Genomic DNA, 16521 nt, shown 5'->3' on the forward strand with positions numbered 1-16521 from the left:
TTTAAGAGCTGACTACCAATGGGGAAGGTTTTCTTTCTGGAGATCCCTGCTTTGATGTTTTACAGTGAGCCCGGGACAAGGTGACGGACTCTATCTGTTTTTTCTTTTGTGTAATAACCTGCTTAGCCGAACTCTCTGATATTTCATACTTCTGACATCAGTACGTTCAATGATTGTACACCCATTCCCAGCCCCGGCATGCAGCACCTTGCACCCCAACTCTGCCTGCAGTGACTGCTCTCTGCTTTGTTTCCCTGACTGCCTGGGCCCTTATGAGGTGGCCGTGTTGGTCAGAGCCTGGCCCTTCCAGCCTGGGCTGCCCACGGCCTTGAAGACAGAGTCTGATGCCAATTCCATTCACTCCCTGAAGGGGCATTTCCAGCAGTGACATCTGTCACTTGTGGGGACACCTGGAAGTGGTTGTGACTGGGAGCAGAGGATAGTGATGCACAAAGATGAGGAATGGAACACAGCTGGGACGAGGCTGCTCTCCATGGAGTTCCACAGAGCCTGTTGTGTTCACAGACAGTCAGCAGCCTTGCTGTTGTCAGATATGGTTTTATTGAGGACTTAGCAGAGATCAGGCAGCAGCAGAGGGGCCACTGCCAGGATCCAGGCACGAGGCCGGGCCAGCACCTCACCAGGCCACAACGTTCCCTTCCCAGTCCAGGAAGGACCCGCTGTCCTTCTCGGAGAGCTTGGAGAGCACCTTCAGCATCCCTCCTACGCTCGCGTCCACCGTCACGGGGGGCTGCAGGGCAGAGGGAGAAACGCAGGCGTGTGTGCCCAAGGGCTGCCCAGGCTGTGCCCTGGAGCCCGGCTGCGGGAAGGCAGCGGCCGGGCTGAGGGGGAAGCAGAGCCCTGGGAGGAGGGTGAGAGCTGGGAAGGCGGGCGGCGGGGCTGCCAGGAGCCGGGGCTGGCGCTGCGCAGGGGTCCAGGGCAGCACAGCACAGGCTGTGGTTGGACCCAACGTGGGGAAGCTCCTACCGTGGCTCCAGCTTCACTCCCCATGTCTGTTTGCACCCATCCGGGATGGAGAGCAACGCAAAGGATGCCGTGTTCGCAGTACCCCATGGACTGGCACCTGGTGAGCATGTTCTGGGCAGCCTGTGGAGACAGCACGGGGATCAGGTGGGAACTGGGGCAATGTGCTGTGAGAGAGGGGTATGAAAAGTCAGCACCTCAGCAACAGCAGAGAGATGCAGACACTTTCAGAGATGATTTACTCGAGGGGTGCTGAAGTCATTAACAGAGAGGAAAATGATCATAGCACATACCTTGCTGCAGCGGTAACAGACACCTTGTATGGCTTCCCATAAATAGACTTCTTTGATTGAACCCCCAATGCTGGAAAGGTTGACAATGGCTGCCTTGCTGCAGCTCATCCCTGAGCCTGGGCTCTCCTGGGCTGCCTTCCTTAGCAGTGGCAGGAATGCCTGTGGGGAGGGGAAGAAGTATGCACTGAAGAGACTCATTGAGAGGGCACTTTTCCTTCCATAGCAGGTCATATCAGGGCAACTGAAACATAGAACAGTTATTTGCAGATATCTCTGTGGATCATTTGGTGCAACCTCCCGTACACAAGCAGTCACCAAGAGCCCATTGCCCAAGACCACGTCCAGGGACTTTTGAGCATCTCCAAGGAGGGACACTGGACAGTACCAGCAATCAGCCGGTGTCAGCAATCAGCCACCCATCAGTGCTCAGAAGAAAGGCAGAGTGCAAGTTCTTCTTCTCCTGGCTCAGATCATGATACTCTGCTCTCTGGCATGCCCTGTACCTCTGCACTCTTCTCTTATCTTGTGGCCCCAGGCTCCAGAGTGCCAAATGCTTCAGCCTGCCTCCTGGTCCCAACCGGAATGGGCATCTTGTGCTCAGCCCATTCTGCACTGATTTGAACACCTACTCCTGAGAGCAAGGGACCTGAGTGGGACCTGAAATGTGCAGGACCTGACACCAGGGCAGGAACTCAGCAGGGAGAGAGTAGAGGAGGGCTCTGTCCCACGGGCCCCATCCTTCCTGCATTGAGGACCTCAGGGATGCAGTACAGGGACGTTCCTGGCGCTGTGGGTGAGCACATTACCTGGCTGAGCAGCAGAGGTGCGATGGTGTTGGTCTTGTACACCTCAGCCATGTCCTTCAGTGTTTCATTGTCAAGCGTGTTTCCCTTTAAGATCCCAGCGTTGTTGATGAGGAGGTTCAGCCCCGAGCCCTTGAGGCGCTCCCCGACGCTGGCTGCGGCCGCCTTGATGCTGGCGGGATCGGTGACTTCTGCAGAGGCGAGGTGGGGAGGTGAGCGCCCGCTGCCCTCGGTGTCTGCCAGCAGGCACAGTGCTGGGACAGAGCCCTGCACCAGGGATGGGGGAGGACGCCGTGCTGGCAGAGCAGGGAGCCCAGGGAGGCAGCCTTGTGCTCCAGCTGTGTCACCTACCGAGCGGGACGATGACCAGGTTGGGGTGCTTGGAGGCCAACTTCTGCAGCTCCTGTAGAAGACAGCTGATGTGAGCCTTGTGTCGCACTCTGAGCTGCTCAGCCAACGCAGCCCTTTGCCTCCAGCCCTGGGGCACACGGTGCCAGGCAGTGGCAGCAGCTCCCTTCTTGATCCCAGGGCACCCCATGCACACCCCATCCCATGGCCATCACACTCTGCCTCTCATGTCCCTGGGGCCGGGGCTGCAGCTCCCTGGTGGAGACCCTCCCACATCCCCCCTCCTGCAGCAGCCCTGCTGTCCCCCACCTCCGCTCCAGCCTCACCTGCGCTCGCTGTCCCTTGGGGTCGCGACAAGTTGCAAAGACCCACTCAGGTGGGTTTGGCAATGCCAGCAGGTGCTGGACAAAGCCCAGGCCGATTCCCCGGTTGGCCCCAGTCACCAGAGCGGAGCGGACACGCAGCTCTCCCATGTTGCTTCTCCTGCTTCTGCTCCTGCTCACATTTGTTCAGCACCCTAATGCTTCTTATAGCATTCTGAACTTCCACCCCACCCACACAGGGCTTGCGCAAACTGTTGGCTGTGGGACAACTTATCACGTTCTTTGTACAGTCCAGGATGAAGTTGCCAGCTGGGAGCCAGCCTATCCAAGTGACAAATGGCTCTTTGCATTTTAATTATAGTCTGGCTGTCTGGTGATGCCTGACCCCCTAAATCAGAAGCCAGCTGCAGCCCTGGCCAGGAGAAGCCTTGCTGTGTGCGGACAGTGGAAGCAGCAAGTGGGAAGGAGACACGATGCCCCGTGGGTCTGCAGGACTTCCACTGAGCTGCTGCACCTGCATCACAAGCCAGATGGGTGTAGCAGATCGCAGCCATGCATCAACCAGTCTGAGGTGATCTCTTCCCCTTTCCCTGTCTGTCGCAGTCAGATTGTTGCTCAGATGGCCACAAGTTGGTGTTTTCTGCTTTCCTTTCTTGCAAGCAAATGGCCCAGCACTGGTATTTGTGTTGGCGGACTCATGCTGTGTTGAGAGGGTTGTCAAACATTGGAATGGGCTGACCAGGAAAGCGGTGGATTCCCCATCACTGAGTTATGAAGGAGATGTGTGAATGGGACACTTGGGGACGCAGTTTAGTGATGGGATTTGGTAACTCAGGCTGGACTTGTGAACTTGAAGGTCAAAACCTTCCATACCCTGAGTCAAAACTCCGTCCTGGTTGGTCAACTCAGCTCTCTGCCCACCCTGGGCCACAGCGGTCATTCAGGTCCTTGTCCCGTTCAGCAGACACACGCGATGGTGGAGCAGAGCGTGCCGGACGTCGCTGTGGCTCTGGGCAGCCTGGTGAAGGAGACAGCCGTCCACAAGGGACCTCTGGCACGTTCCTCCACTGGGAAGGCAACTGCTTGCCCAGGGGACGCCAGCTGAGCCCCCATGTCACCAGCACCCACCCAGGGACATAGGCAGCACTCCACAGTGTATGGGAATTGCTGAATCATGCCTGAACCTCTGATTGATCACCTGAGGCGAGCAATGAGTCACTGCTGGGAGCACAGGTGAAGGCATTCACCTGTGCTACTGGAAGGGGTGGAGCCTGGCTGCACCTCTCCCAGAGCCATTTAAGAGCTGACTACCAATGGGGAAGGTTTTCTTTCTGGAGATCCCTGCTTTGATGTTTTACAGTGAGCCCGGGACAAGGTGACGGACTCTATCTGTTTTTTCTTTTGTGTAATAACCTGCTTAGCCGAACTCTCTGATATTTCATACTTCTGACATCAGTACGTTCAATGATTGTACACCCATTCCCAGCCCCGGCATGCAGCACCTTGCACCCCAACTCTGCCTGCAGTGACTGCTCTCTGCTTTGTTTCCCTGACTGCCTGGGCCCTTATGAGGTGGCCGTGTTGGTCAGAGCCTGGCCCTTCCGGCCTGGGCTGCCCACGGCCTTGAAGACAGAGTCTGATGCCAATTCCATTCACTCCCTGAAGGGGCATTTCCAGCAGTGACATCTGTCACTTGTGGGGACACCTGGAAGTGGTTGTGACTGGGAGCAGAGGATAGTGATGCACAAAGATGAGGAATGGAACACAGCTGGGACGTGGCTGCTCTCCATGGAGTTCCACAGAGCCTGTTGTGTTCACAGACAGTCAGCAGCCTTGCTGTTGTCAGATATGGTTTTATTGAGGACTTAGCAGAGATCAGGCAGCAGCAGAGGGGCCACTGCCAGGATCCAGGCACGAGGCCGGGCCAGCACCTCACCAGGCCACAACGTTCCCTTCCCAGTCCAGGTAGGACCCGCTGTCCTTCTCGGAGAGCTTGGAGAGCACCTTCAGCATCCCTCCTACGCTCGCGTCCACCGTCACGGGGGGCTGCAGGGCAGAGGGAGAAACGCAGGCGTGTGTGCCCAAGGGCTGCCCAGGCTGTGCCCTGGAGCCCGGCTGCGGGAAGGCAGCGGCCGGGCTGAGGGGGAAGCAGAGCCCTGGGAGGAGGGTGAGAGCTGGGAAGGCGGGCGGCGGGGCTGCCAGGAGCCGGGGCTGGCGCTGCACAGGGGTCCAGGGCAGCACAGCACAGGCTGTGGTTGGACCCAACGTGGGGAAGCTCCTACCGTGGCTCCAGCTTCACTCCCCATGTCTGTTTGCACCCATCCGGGATGGAGAGCAACGCAAAGGATGCCGTGTTCGCAGTACCCCATGGACTGGCACCTGGTGAGCATGTTCTGGGCAGCCTGTGGAGACAGCACGGGGATCAGGTGGGAACTGGGGCAATGTGCTGTGAGAGAGGGGTATGAAAAGTCAGCACCTCAGCAACAGCAGAGAGATGCAGACACTTTCAGAGATGATTTACTCGAGGGGTGCTGAAGTCATTAACAGAGAGGAAAATGATCATAGCACATACCTTGCTGCAGCGGTAACAGACACCTTGTATGGCTTCCCATAAATAGACTTCTTTGATTGAACCCCCAATGCTGGAAAGGTTGACAATGGCTGCCTTGCTGCAGCTCATTCCTGAGCCTGGGCTCTCCTGGGCTGCCTTCCTTAGCAGTGGCAGGAATGCCTGTGGGGAGGGGAAGAAGTATGCACTGAAGAGACTCATTGAGAGGGCACTTTTCCTTCCATAGCAGGTCATATCAGGGCAACAGATACATAGAACAGTTATTTGCAGATATCTCTGTGGATCATTTGGTGCAACCTCCCGTACACAAGCAGAGTCACCAAGAGCCCATTGCCCACGACCACGTCCAGGGGACTTCTGAGCATCTCCAAGGAGGGACATTGGACAGTACCAGCAATCAGCCGGTGTCAGCAATCAGCCACCCATCAGTGCTCAGAAGAAAGGCAGAGTGCAAGTTCTTCTTCTCCTGGCTCAGATCATGATACTCTGCTCTCTGGCATGCCCTGTACCTCTGCACTCTTCTCTTATCTTGTGGCCCCAGGCTCCAGAGTGCCAAATGCTTCAGCCTGCCTCCTGGTCCCAACCGGAATGGGCATCTTGTGCTCAGCCCATTCTGCACTGATTTGAACACCTACTCCTGAGAGCAAGGGACCTGAGTGGGACCTGAAATGTGCAGGACCTGACACCAGGGCAGGAACTCAGCAGGGAGAGAGTAGAGGAGGGCTCTGTCCCACGGGCCCCATCCTTCCTGCATTGAGGACCTCAGGGATGCAGTACAGGGACGTTCCTGGCGCTGTGGGTGAGCACATTACCTGGCTGAGCAGCAGAGGTGCGATGGTGTTGGTCTTGTACACCTCAGCCATGTCCTTCAGTGTTTCATTGTCAAGCGTGTTTCCCTTTAAGATCCCAGCGTTGTTGATGAGGAGGTTCAGCCCCGAGCCCTTGAGGCGCTCCCCGACGCTGGCTGCGGCCGCCTTGATGCTGGCGGGATCGGTGACTTCTGCAGAGGCGAGGTGGGGAGGTGAGCGCCCGCTGCCCTCGGTGTCTGCCAGCAGGCACAGTGCTGGGACAGAGCCCTGCACCAGGGATGGGGGAGGACGCCGTGCTGGCAGAGCAGGGAGCCCAGGGAGGCAGCCTTGTGCTCCAGCTGTGTCACCTACCGAGCGGGACGATGACCAGGTTGGGGTGCTTGGAGGCCAACTTCTGCAGCTCCTGTAGAAGACAGCTGATGTGAGCCTTGTGTCGCACTCTGAGCTGCTCAGCCAACGCAGCCCTTTGCCTCCAGCCCTGGGGCACACGGTGCCAGGCAGTGGCAGCAGCTCCCTTCTTGATCCCAGGGCACCCCATGCACACCCCATCCCATGGCCATCACACTCTGCCTCTCGTGTCCCTGGGGCCGGGGCTGCAGCTCCCTGGTGGAGACCCTCCCTCATCCCCCCTCCTGCAGCAGCCCTGCTGTCCCCCTCCTCAGCTCCAGCCTCACCTGCGCTCACTGTCCCTTGGGGTCGCGACAAGTTGCAAAGACCCACTCAGGTGGGTTTGGCAATGCCAGCAGGTGCTGGACAAAGCCCAGGCCGATTCCCCGGTTGGCCCCAGTCACCAGAGCGGAGCGGACACGCAGCTCTCCCATGTTGCTTCTCCTGCTTCTGCTCCTGCTCACATTTGTTCAGCACCCTGATGCTTCTTATAGCATTCTGAACTTCCACCCCACCCACACAGGGCTTGCGCAAACTGTTGGCTGTGGGACAACTTATCACGTTCTTTGTACGGTCCAGGATGAAGTTGCCAGCTGGGAGCCAGCCTATCCAAGTGACAAATGGCTCTTTGCATTTTAATTATAGTTGGCTGTCTGGTGATGCCTGACCCCCTAAATCAGAAGCCAGCTGCAGCCCTGGCCAGGAGAAGCCTTGCTGTGTGCGGACAGTGGAAGCAGCAAGTGGGAAGGAGACACGATGCCCCGTGGGTCTGCAGGACTTCCACTGAGCTGCTGCACCTGCATCACAAGCCAGATGGGTGTAGCAGATCGCAGCCATGCATCAACCAGTCTGAGGTGATCTCTTCCCCTTTCCCTGTCTGTCGCAGTCAGATTGTTGCTCAGATGGCCACAAGTTGGTGTTTTCTGCTTTCCTTTCTTGCAAGCAAATGGCCCAGCACTGGTATTTGTGTTGGCGGACTCATGCTGTGTTGAGAGGGTTGTCAAACATTGGAATGGGCTGACCAGGAAAGCGGTGGATTCCCCATCACTGAGTTATGAAGGAGATGTGTGAATGGGACACTTGGGGACGCAGTTTAGTGATGGGATTTGGTAACTCAGGCTGGACTTGTGAACTTGAAGGTCAAAACCTTCCATACCCTGAGTCAAAACTCCGTCCTGGTTGGTCAACTCAGCTCTCTGCCCACCCTGGGCCACAGCGGTCATTCAGGTCCTTGTCCCGTTCAGCAGACACACGCGATGGTGGAGCAGAGCGTGCCGGACGTCGCTGTGGCTCTGGGCAGCCTGGTGAAGGAGACAGCCGTCCACAAGGGACCTCTGGCACGTTCCTCCACTGGGAAGGCAACTGCTTGCCCAGGGGACGCCAGCTGAGCCCCCATGTCACCAGCACCCACCCAGGGACATAGGCAGCACTCCACAGTGTATGGGAATTGCTGAATCATGCCTGAACCTCTGATTGATCACCTGAGGCGAGCAATGAGTCACTGCTGGGAGCACAGGTGAAGGCATTCACCTGTGCTACTGGAAGGGGTGGAGCCTGGCTGCACCTCTCCCAGAGCCATTTAAGAGCTGACTACCAATGGGGAAGGTTTTCTTTCTGGAGATCCCTGCTTTGATGTTTTACAGTGAGCCCGGGACAAGGTGACGGACTCTATCTGTTTTTTCTTTTGTGTAATAACCTGCTTAGCCGAACTCTCTGATATTTCATACTTCTGACATCAGTACGTTCAATGATTGTACACCCATTCCCAGCCCCGGCATGCAGCACCTTGCACCCCAACTCTGCCTGCAGTGACTGCTCTCTGCTTTGTTTCCCTGACTGCCTGGGCCCTTATGAGGTGGCCGTGTTGGTCAGAGCCTGGCCCTTCCGGCCTGGGCTGCCCACGGCCTTGAAGACAGAGTCTGATGCCAATTCCATTCACTCCCTGAAGGGGCATTTCCAGCAGTGACATCTGTCACTTGTGGGGACACCTGGAAGTGGTTGTGACTGGGAGCAGAGGATAGTGATGCACAAAGATGAGGAATGGAACACAGCTGGGACGTGGCTGCTCTCCATGGAGTTCCACAGAGCCTGTTGTGTTCACAGACAGTCAGCAGCCTTGCTGTTGTCAGATATGGTTTTATTGAGGACTTAGCAGAGATCAGGCAGCAGCAGAGGGGCCACTGCCAGGATCCAGGCACGAGGCCGGGCCAGCACCTCACCAGGCCACAACGTTCCCTTCCCAGTCCAGGTAGGACCCGCTGTCCTTCTCGGAGAGCTTGGAGAGCACCTTCAGCATCCCTCCTACGCTCGCGTCCACCGTCACGGGGGGCTGCAGGGCAGAGGGAGAAACGCAGGCGTGTGTGCCCAAGGGCTGCCCAGGCTGTGCCCTGGAGCCCGGCTGCGGGAAGGCAGCGGCCGGGCTGAGGGGGAAGCAGAGCCCTGGGAGGAGGGTGAGAGCTGGGAAGGCGGGCGGCGGGGCTGCCAGGAGCCGGGGCTGGCGCTGCACAGGGGTCCAGGGCAGCACAGCACAGGCTGTGGTTGGACCCAACGTGGGGAAGCTCCTACCGTGGCTCCAGCTTCACTCCCCATGTCTGTTTGCACCCATCCGGGATGGAGAGCAACGCAAAGGATGCCGTGTTCGCAGTACCCCATGGACTGGCACCTGGTGAGCATGTTCTGGGCAGCCTGTGGAGACAGCACGGGGATCAGGTGGGAACTGGGGCAATGTGCTGTGAGAGAGGGGTATGAAAAGTCAGCACCTCAGCAACAGCAGAGAGATGCAGACACTTTCAGAGATGATTTACTCGAGGGGTGCTGAAGTCATTAACAGAGAGGAAAATGATCATAGCACATACCTTGCTGCAGCGGTAACAGACACCTTGTATGGCTTCCCATAAATAGACTTCTTTGATTGAACCCCCAATGCTGGAAAGGTTGACAATGGCTGCCTTGCTGCAGCTCATTCCTGAGCCTGGGCTCTCCTGGGCTGCCTTCCTTAGCAGTGGCAGGAATGCCTGTGGGGAGGGGAAGAAGTATGCACTGAAGAGACTCATTGAGAGGGCACTTTTCCTTCCATAGCAGGTCATATCAGGGCAACAGATACATAGAACAGTTATTTGCAGATATCTCTGTGGATCATTTGGTGCAACCTCCCGTACACAAGCAGAGTCACCAAGAGCCCATTGCCCACGACCACGTCCAGGGGACTTCTGAGCATCTCCAAGGAGGGACATTGGACAGTACCAGCAATCAGCCGGTGTCAGCAATCAGCCACCCATCAGTGCTCAGAAGAAAGGCAGAGTGCAAGTTCTTCTTCTCCTGGCTCAGATCATGATACTCTGCTCTCTGGCATGCCCTGTACCTCTGCACTCTTCTCTTATCTTGTGGCCCCAGGCTCCAGAGTGCCAAATGCTTCAGCCTGCCTCCTGGTCCCAACCGGAATGGGCATCTTGTGCTCAGCCCATTCTGCACTGATTTGAACACCTACTCCTGAGAGCAAGGGACCTGAGTGGGACCTGAAATGTGCAGGACCTGACACCAGGGCAGGAACTCAGCAGGGAGAGAGTAGAGGAGGGCTCTGTCCCACGGGCCCCATCCTTCCTGCATTGAGGACCTCAGGGATGCAGTACAGGGACGTTCCTGGCGCTGTGGGTGAGCACATTACCTGGCTGAGCAGCAGAGGTGCGATGGTGTTGGTCTTGTACACCTCAGCCATGTCCTTCAGTGTTTCATTGTCAAGCGTGTTTCCCTTTAAGATCCCAGCGTTGTTGATGAGGAGGTTCAGCCCCGAGCCCTTGAGGCGCTCCCCGACGCTGGCTGCGGCCGCCTTGATGCTGGCGGGATCGGTGACTTCTGCAGAGGCGAGGTGGGGAGGTGAGCGCCCGCTGCCCTCGGTGTCTGCCAGCAGGCACAGTGCTGGGACAGAGCCCTGCACCAGGGATGGGGGAGGACGCCGTGCTGGCAGAGCAGGGAGCCCAGGGAGGCAGCCTTGTGCTCCAGCTGTGTCACCTACCGAGCGGGACGATGACCAGGTTGGGGTGCTTGGAGGCCAACTTCTGCAGCTCCTGTAGAAGACAGCTGATGTGAGCCTTGTGTCGCACTCTGAGCTGCTCAGCCAACGCAGCCCTTTGCCTCCAGCCCTGGGGCACACGGTGCCAGGCAGTGGCAGCAGCTCCCTTCTTGATCCCAGGGCACCGCATGCACACCTCATCCCATGGCCATCACACTCTGTCTCTCATGTCCCTTTGGCCGGGGCTGCAGCTCCCTGGTGGAGACCCTCCCTCATCCCCCCTCCTGCAGCAGCCCTGCTGTCCCCCTCCTCAGCTCCAGCCTCACCTGCGCTCGCTGTCCCTTGGGGTCCCGGCAGCCTGCAAAGACCCACTCAGGTGGGTTTGGCAATGCCAGCAGGTGCTGGACAAAGCCCAGGCCGATTCCCCGGTTGGCCCCAGTCACCAGGGCGGAGCGGACACGCAGCTCTCCCATGTTGCTTCTCCTGCTTCTGCTCAGCGCACGTTGTTTGCTCAGTGCCCAAATGCTTCTTATAGGTTGCTGAACTTCCACCCCACCCACACAGAGCTGCGCACACCTTCGGTTCTGTATTCAGTATCTCCAGCTCTTTGACCTGTCCAGGGAAAAGCTCCTGGCTGGGAGCCAGCCTTGCAACGGGCAGAAATGACTTTGCTTTTTATGGTAAACTGTTCTGATAAGGTATATGGAAGGTGTGTGCTCCTTCAGGGTGTCTGGTCGAGGCCTTTTTGCTGTGCCTCGTGGGATATATGAAGAAAGTGAGAAAGGCATCAAGACTGTGCAGGGACACATCTGACCTAAAAAGGGATAGGGATGTGTTTGTGCAAACCCATCCTGGACAATTATAGACCTGAGTGAGGAAATGTGAGAGTGAGATAGCTTGTTCCATCAAGTGTAGCTCATAGAGCATCGTCCTGATCTTGGAAGCAGGGAACGTTATGGAGCAGATCATCCTGAGTGCCATCATATGGCACACAGGGGACCATCAAATGATCAACAGTCTTCCAGTGTCTTTTTATGGGGTTGGGTCCTGCCTGACTGAACCCAGTCTTGTTCTGTGACAAGATAACCCGCTTAGTAGACAAAGGAAAGGCTGTGGATGGTGGTAGACTGGATTTTAGTAATTTTACACCTTCTCCAATTGCAAGACATTCCACAAGGATGGGTGCCACGTCTTGCACCTGGATCACAACAACCCCGTGCAGTGTTATGTGGTCGGGGAAGAGCGGCTGGAAGGTGCCTGGTAGAGGAGAACCTGGATGTGCTGGTTGACAGGTGGCTGAACATGAGGCAGAATGTGCTCAGATGGGCAAGAAGGCCAACGGCTTCCTGACCTGCACTGGAAATAGTCTGGCCAAGAGGACTAAGGAAGTGCCCGTCGCATTGCATGTGGCACTGGTGAGACTGCATCTCCAATGCTGGGCTCAGTTTTGGGCCCCTGACTGCCAGAAGGATCTTGAGTTGCCGGAGTGAGTGCAGAGAAGGGCAGTGCAGCAGATGCAGGAGTTGTGAGGAGACACCGAGGGCATGGGGCTTGTTTGGTTTGGAGAAGAGGAGACTGAGGTGAGACCTCATAGCTCCCTACGGCTCCCTGAAAGGGTGCAACAGGGAGGAGGTGTCGGTCTCTTTTGTGAGGTGCGGAGCAATAGCACATGAGTGGGAGCAGCTGCCAGTTGTGTCAGGAAGTTCCTGTTGGACGTTGGGAAGAATGTCTTCATGGAGAATTTTTGTCAAACAGTGCAACGGCCTGACCAGGAAAGCGGTGGATTCCCCATGCCTGAGATATTAAGGAGAGGTGTGGAGGTGGCTCTTGGGCACACAGTTTAGCGATGGGGTTCTGAAATCAGGTTGGACTTGTGAACTTGAAGGTCTTCTCCAACAACAGTGATTCCCATATCCCTTATCCTGAGTCCAACTTCCTCCTTGTCTCTGATTCCTAGGCAGTGAAGGACATAGGGACGCAGGGGCTGCGCTGTAGAAATCGATGTGACTGCCAAAGCGGCCTGCATTGGGTGGTGCCACGGGTGCTGGAAGCCCGCATACTGCCATACTGTGTCAGCAAGGTGAGGGGGCAGGGGATGATTTGCTGATGTTTGCCCATGGAGGGTGGATCAGGGGACCCTCCACCTGCCCTAGGACACCCATCTCGTTCACGGTACTTGAAGTGCAAGCACTCAGATGGCCAGCTCTTGCTTTCTGCAGAGCAAAGCCCCATTTCCCACCTCCACAGCCCTTCTTACTGGAAAATATCTCCCTCTTGCCCAGAAGCACCCAGCAGCCCCTGCCCGCCCATGGCTACGGGCAGCATCTTCTTCCTGTTTCCCAGCCTATGCGTGGTGACGCACAGCCCTTCACTCCATCTCTGCCTTACTCCGTGTCCCCAACCACCTGTTCCCTCATGGGGAGCCCTTCCTGGACGCATCCTGTGCTCCCACTGCACTCGTGCTTCCCCAGCCCTGGGCAGCCCACCTCATGAAGATGGACAGTGGCCCAAAGCCCTTGACTCCAGGGACGGACATTTCCAGCAGTGACAGCTGTCACTGGAGGGGACATCTGTCAGCGGCTGTGGCTGGGAGCAGTCTGTTCTGATGCTCATGGGTGAGAAGTGGGAGCGTGTGGGAAGGGGCTGCCCTGTATGGGCTGTCAGTGTGCATCAGAACTGTTGTGGTCACAGACAGTCAGCAGCCTTGCTGTTGTCAGATATGGTTTTATTGAGGGGGAAGGCAGCAGCAGAGGGGCCACTGCCAGGATCCAGGCACGAGGCCGGGCCAGCACCTCACCAGGCCACAACGTTCCCTTCCCAGTCCAGGAAGGACCCGCTGTCCTTCTCGGAGAGCTTGGAGAGCACCTTCAGCATCCCTCCTACGCTCGCGTCCACCGTCACGGGGGGCTGCAGGGCAGAGGGAGAAACGCAGGCGTGTGTGCCCAAGGGCTGCCCAGGCTGTGCCCTGGAGCCCGGCTGCGGGAAGGCAGCGGCCGGGCTGAGGGGGAAGCAGAGCCCTGGGAGGAGGGTGAGAGCTGGGAAGGCGGGCGGCGGGGCTGCCAGGAGCCGGGGCTGGCGCTGCGCAGGGGTCCCAGGGCAGGGAGAGCTGCCATGGTGCTGACGGAGCAGCCCCCTGAGGGGGTCTTGGTGCAGGGCTCCGGGAGACAGCAGCCTCCGTGGGAGACCAGCACAGGCTGTGGATGGACCCAACGTGGGGAAGCTCCTACCGTGTGTCCAGCTGAGCTCCCCATGTCTGTCTGCACCCAGCCAGGATGGAAAGCGATGCAGAGGATGCCGTGTTCCCGGTACCCCATGGACTGGCACCTGGTGAGCATGTTGAGAGCAGCCTGTGGAGACAGCACAGGGATCAGGTGGGGATGAGAAGGTGCAGCATGGGGACACGTGCAGATCCCATGGCCAGGGTTTGCAGATCCGTCCCAGCATGGTCCTCTGCAGTGCGGCTTGGGACCAGTAACAGGAATGTGAAGTGAGAGGAGGCCAGTGACTGACTGAAGCTCTGTCACAGTGGACAGAGGTGCAAGAGACTGACAGAGATGACACTGGAGGGATTATGCAGTCATTTGCTGAGAAGTTTGGGCTCATATCCAACACATACCTTGCTGCACCGGTAAGACACGCAGTTTGTAATGTCCCATGAAAACATTTCTTTGATGGAACCCCCAATGCTGGAAATGTTGACGATGGCTGCCTTGCTGCAGCTCATCCCCGAGCCCGTGCTGCCCTGGGCTGCCTTCTTCAGCAGAGGCAGGAACGCCTGTGGGGAAGGGAAGGAGCAGCATGCACAGAGGAGGCTCACTGGAAGAGCATATTTCCTTCCATATGTGGTGCATCAGAACCAGAGAATCAGAGAGCAGTTGTTATTGGCAGATATCTCTGTAGATCCCCTGGTGCAGCCACCCGCACTCAAGCAGAGCCACCCAGAGCCTATTGCCCAAGACCTTGTTCAGGGGCTTCTGGGGATCTCCAGTGAGGGACACCGGACAACCTCTGTGATCAGCCCATGCAACGCCCAGCCACCCTCCAGCGCTGAACAAAGTCAGAGAGCAAATTCTTGTTCTTCAGGCTCAAATCATGATACTTTGCTCTCTGGCATGGGCTCGCAGGCCTGGGCTGTTATCATTTTGCACTAAGTGGCCCTAGGCTCCAAAGTGCCAAGGTCTTCTGCTTGCTGCCTGGTCTCAGTCAAGTCTGAAAAACGTGGAAGCTCTGAGCACAGCCTTCAGACAGCAAGAGACCAGACTGAGACCTAAAGAACACTGGTCTGGACACAAAGGTGAAGTGAAGGTGGAAAATAGAGGAGGGTCCAATCCCAATGGCCCCTTCTTTCCTCCGTGAAAGATCTCAGGGATGCAGTACAGGGACGTTCCTGGCGCTGTGGGTGAGCACATTACCTGGCTGAGCAGCAGAGGTGCAATGGTGTTGGTGGTGTACACCTCAGCCATGTCCTTCAGTGTTTCACTGTCAATTGAATGTATCTTTGCAATCCCAGCGTTGTTGATGAGGAGGTTCAGCCCCGAGCCCTTGAGGCGCTCCCCGACGCTGGCTGCGGCCGCCTTGATGCTGGCGGGATCGGTGACTTCTGCAGAGGCGAGGTGGGGAGGTGAGCGCCCGCTGCCCTCGGTGTCTGCCAGCAGGCACAGTGCTGGGACAGAGCCCTGCACCAGGGATGGGGGAGGACGCCGTGCTGGCAGAGCAGGGAGCCCAGGGAGGCAGCCTTGTGCTCCAGCTGTGTCACCTACCGAGCGGGACGATGACCAGGTTGGGGTGCTTGGAGGCCAACTTCTGCAGCTCCTGTAGAAGACAGCTGATGTGAGCCTTGTGTCGCACTCTGAGCTGCTCAGCCAACGCAGCCCTTTGCCTCCAGCCCTGGGGCACACGGTGCCAGGCAGTGGCAGCAGCTCCCTTCTTGATCCCAGGGCACCCCATGCACACCTCATCCCATGGCCATCACACTCTGCCTCTCGTGTCCCTGGGGCCGGGGCTGCAGCTCCCTGGTGGAGACCCTCCCTCATCCCCACTCCTGCAGCAGCCCTGCTGTCCCCCACCTCCGCTCCAGCCTCACCTGCGCTCGCTGTCCCTTGGGGTCCCGGCAGCCTGCAAAGACCCACTCAGGTGGGTTTGGCAATGCCAGCAGGTGCTGGACAAAGCCCAGGCCGATTCCCCGGTTGGCCCCAGTCACCAGAACGGAGCGGACACGCAGCTCTCCCATGTTGCTTCTCCTGCTCCTGCTCAGCGCACGTTGTTTGCTCAGTGCCCAAATGCTTCTTATAGCTTGCTGGATTTACACCCCACCCACTCAGAGCTTGCACAAACCCTCAGCTCTGGGTATAATCTCACCTGGTCTGAACTGTCCAGGGAAAAGCTCCTGGCTGGGAACCAGCCTTACTAAAGGACAAAAGTCTGTTTGTTTTTTAAGGACAATTTGGCTGTCTGGTGATTCCTGACCCCCTAAATCAGAAGCCAGCAGCAGCCCTGGCCAGGAGAAGCCTTGCTGTGTGCGGACAGTGGAAGCAGCAAGTGGGAAGGAGACACGATGCCCCGTGGGTCTGCAGGACTTCCACTGAGCTGCTGCACCTGCATCTCAAGCCAGATGGGTGTAGCAGATCGCAGCCATGCATCAACCAGTCTGAGGTGATCTCTTCCCCTTTCCCTGTCTGTCGCAGTCAGATTGTTGCTCAGATGGCCACAAGTTGGTGTTCTCTGCTCTCCTTTCTTCCAAGCAAATGCCCCATGTCCAGTGTTTCCGTTGGCAGAGTTGTTCTTTGGAGCACTGAGTCCAAAGGCGGGGGCACAGGCTGACGGGCTGATGAGCAGTGCTGTAGTCACTGAACAGTGCAGGTATATTGGCTTCTCCCATTGCGTTGTCTTGGCGGTAGAGTCCAGCAGAGCATGTTCCCCCCATCCAGGCTGCCAGAACTGCTCCAAAGCCTTGCTGTGCCCAGGAGTGTGCAAAAGAATGCACTGCGCTTTCGCAG

The 16521-nt window shown here is 57.4% G+C and overlaps 4 protein-coding genes across 4 annotated transcripts; all 4 read right to left on the reverse strand.

Moving 5' to 3' along the window:
- Nucleotides 1-637: 637 nt before the first annotated feature.
- On the reverse strand, nt 638-2901 carry LOC306951135 (C-signal-like; the record flags this gene model as incomplete). Its single annotated transcript, XM_079541565.1, has 6 exons — nt 638-751; nt 988-1107; nt 1278-1436; nt 2084-2271; nt 2432-2483; nt 2755-2901. 6 exons carry the CDS (start codon nt 2899-2901, stop codon nt 638-640), a joined length of 780 nt encoding a protein of 259 aa, XP_079397691.1.
- Nucleotides 2902-4683: 1782 nt separating this feature from the next.
- On the reverse strand, nt 4684-6950 carry LOC306951143 (C-signal-like; the record flags this gene model as incomplete). The annotated part of the gene is given in 7 exon segments (XM_079541575.1): nt 4684-4797; nt 5034-5153; nt 5324-5482; nt 6133-6320; nt 6481-6532; nt 6804-6809; nt 6813-6950. Coding segments are annotated over 7 exon segments (777 nt in total).
- A 1781-nt stretch (nt 6951-8731) lies between these two features.
- On the reverse strand, nt 8732-10998 carry LOC306951137 (C-signal-like; the record flags this gene model as incomplete). The annotated part of the gene is made up of 6 exons (XM_079541567.1): nt 8732-8845; nt 9082-9201; nt 9372-9530; nt 10181-10368; nt 10529-10580; nt 10852-10998. The coding sequence occupies 6 exons, from the start codon at nt 10996-10998 to the stop codon at nt 8732-8734; spliced, it is 780 nt and encodes a 259-aa protein (XP_079397693.1).
- A 2320-nt stretch (nt 10999-13318) lies between these two features.
- Nucleotides 13319-15755, reverse strand: LOC306951134 (C-signal-like; the record flags this gene model as incomplete). Its single annotated transcript, XM_079541564.1, has 6 exons — nt 13319-13432; nt 13753-13872; nt 14142-14300; nt 14938-15125; nt 15286-15337; nt 15609-15755. 6 exons carry the CDS (start codon nt 15753-15755, stop codon nt 13319-13321), a joined length of 780 nt encoding a protein of 259 aa, XP_079397690.1.
- Nucleotides 15756-16521: the final 766 nt, after the last annotated feature.

This window comes from Tetrao urogallus (genome assembly GCF_951394365.1).
Source record: "Tetrao urogallus genome assembly, chromosome: 12".
Taxonomy (NCBI): Eukaryota; Metazoa; Chordata; class Aves; order Galliformes; family Phasianidae; genus Tetrao; species Tetrao urogallus.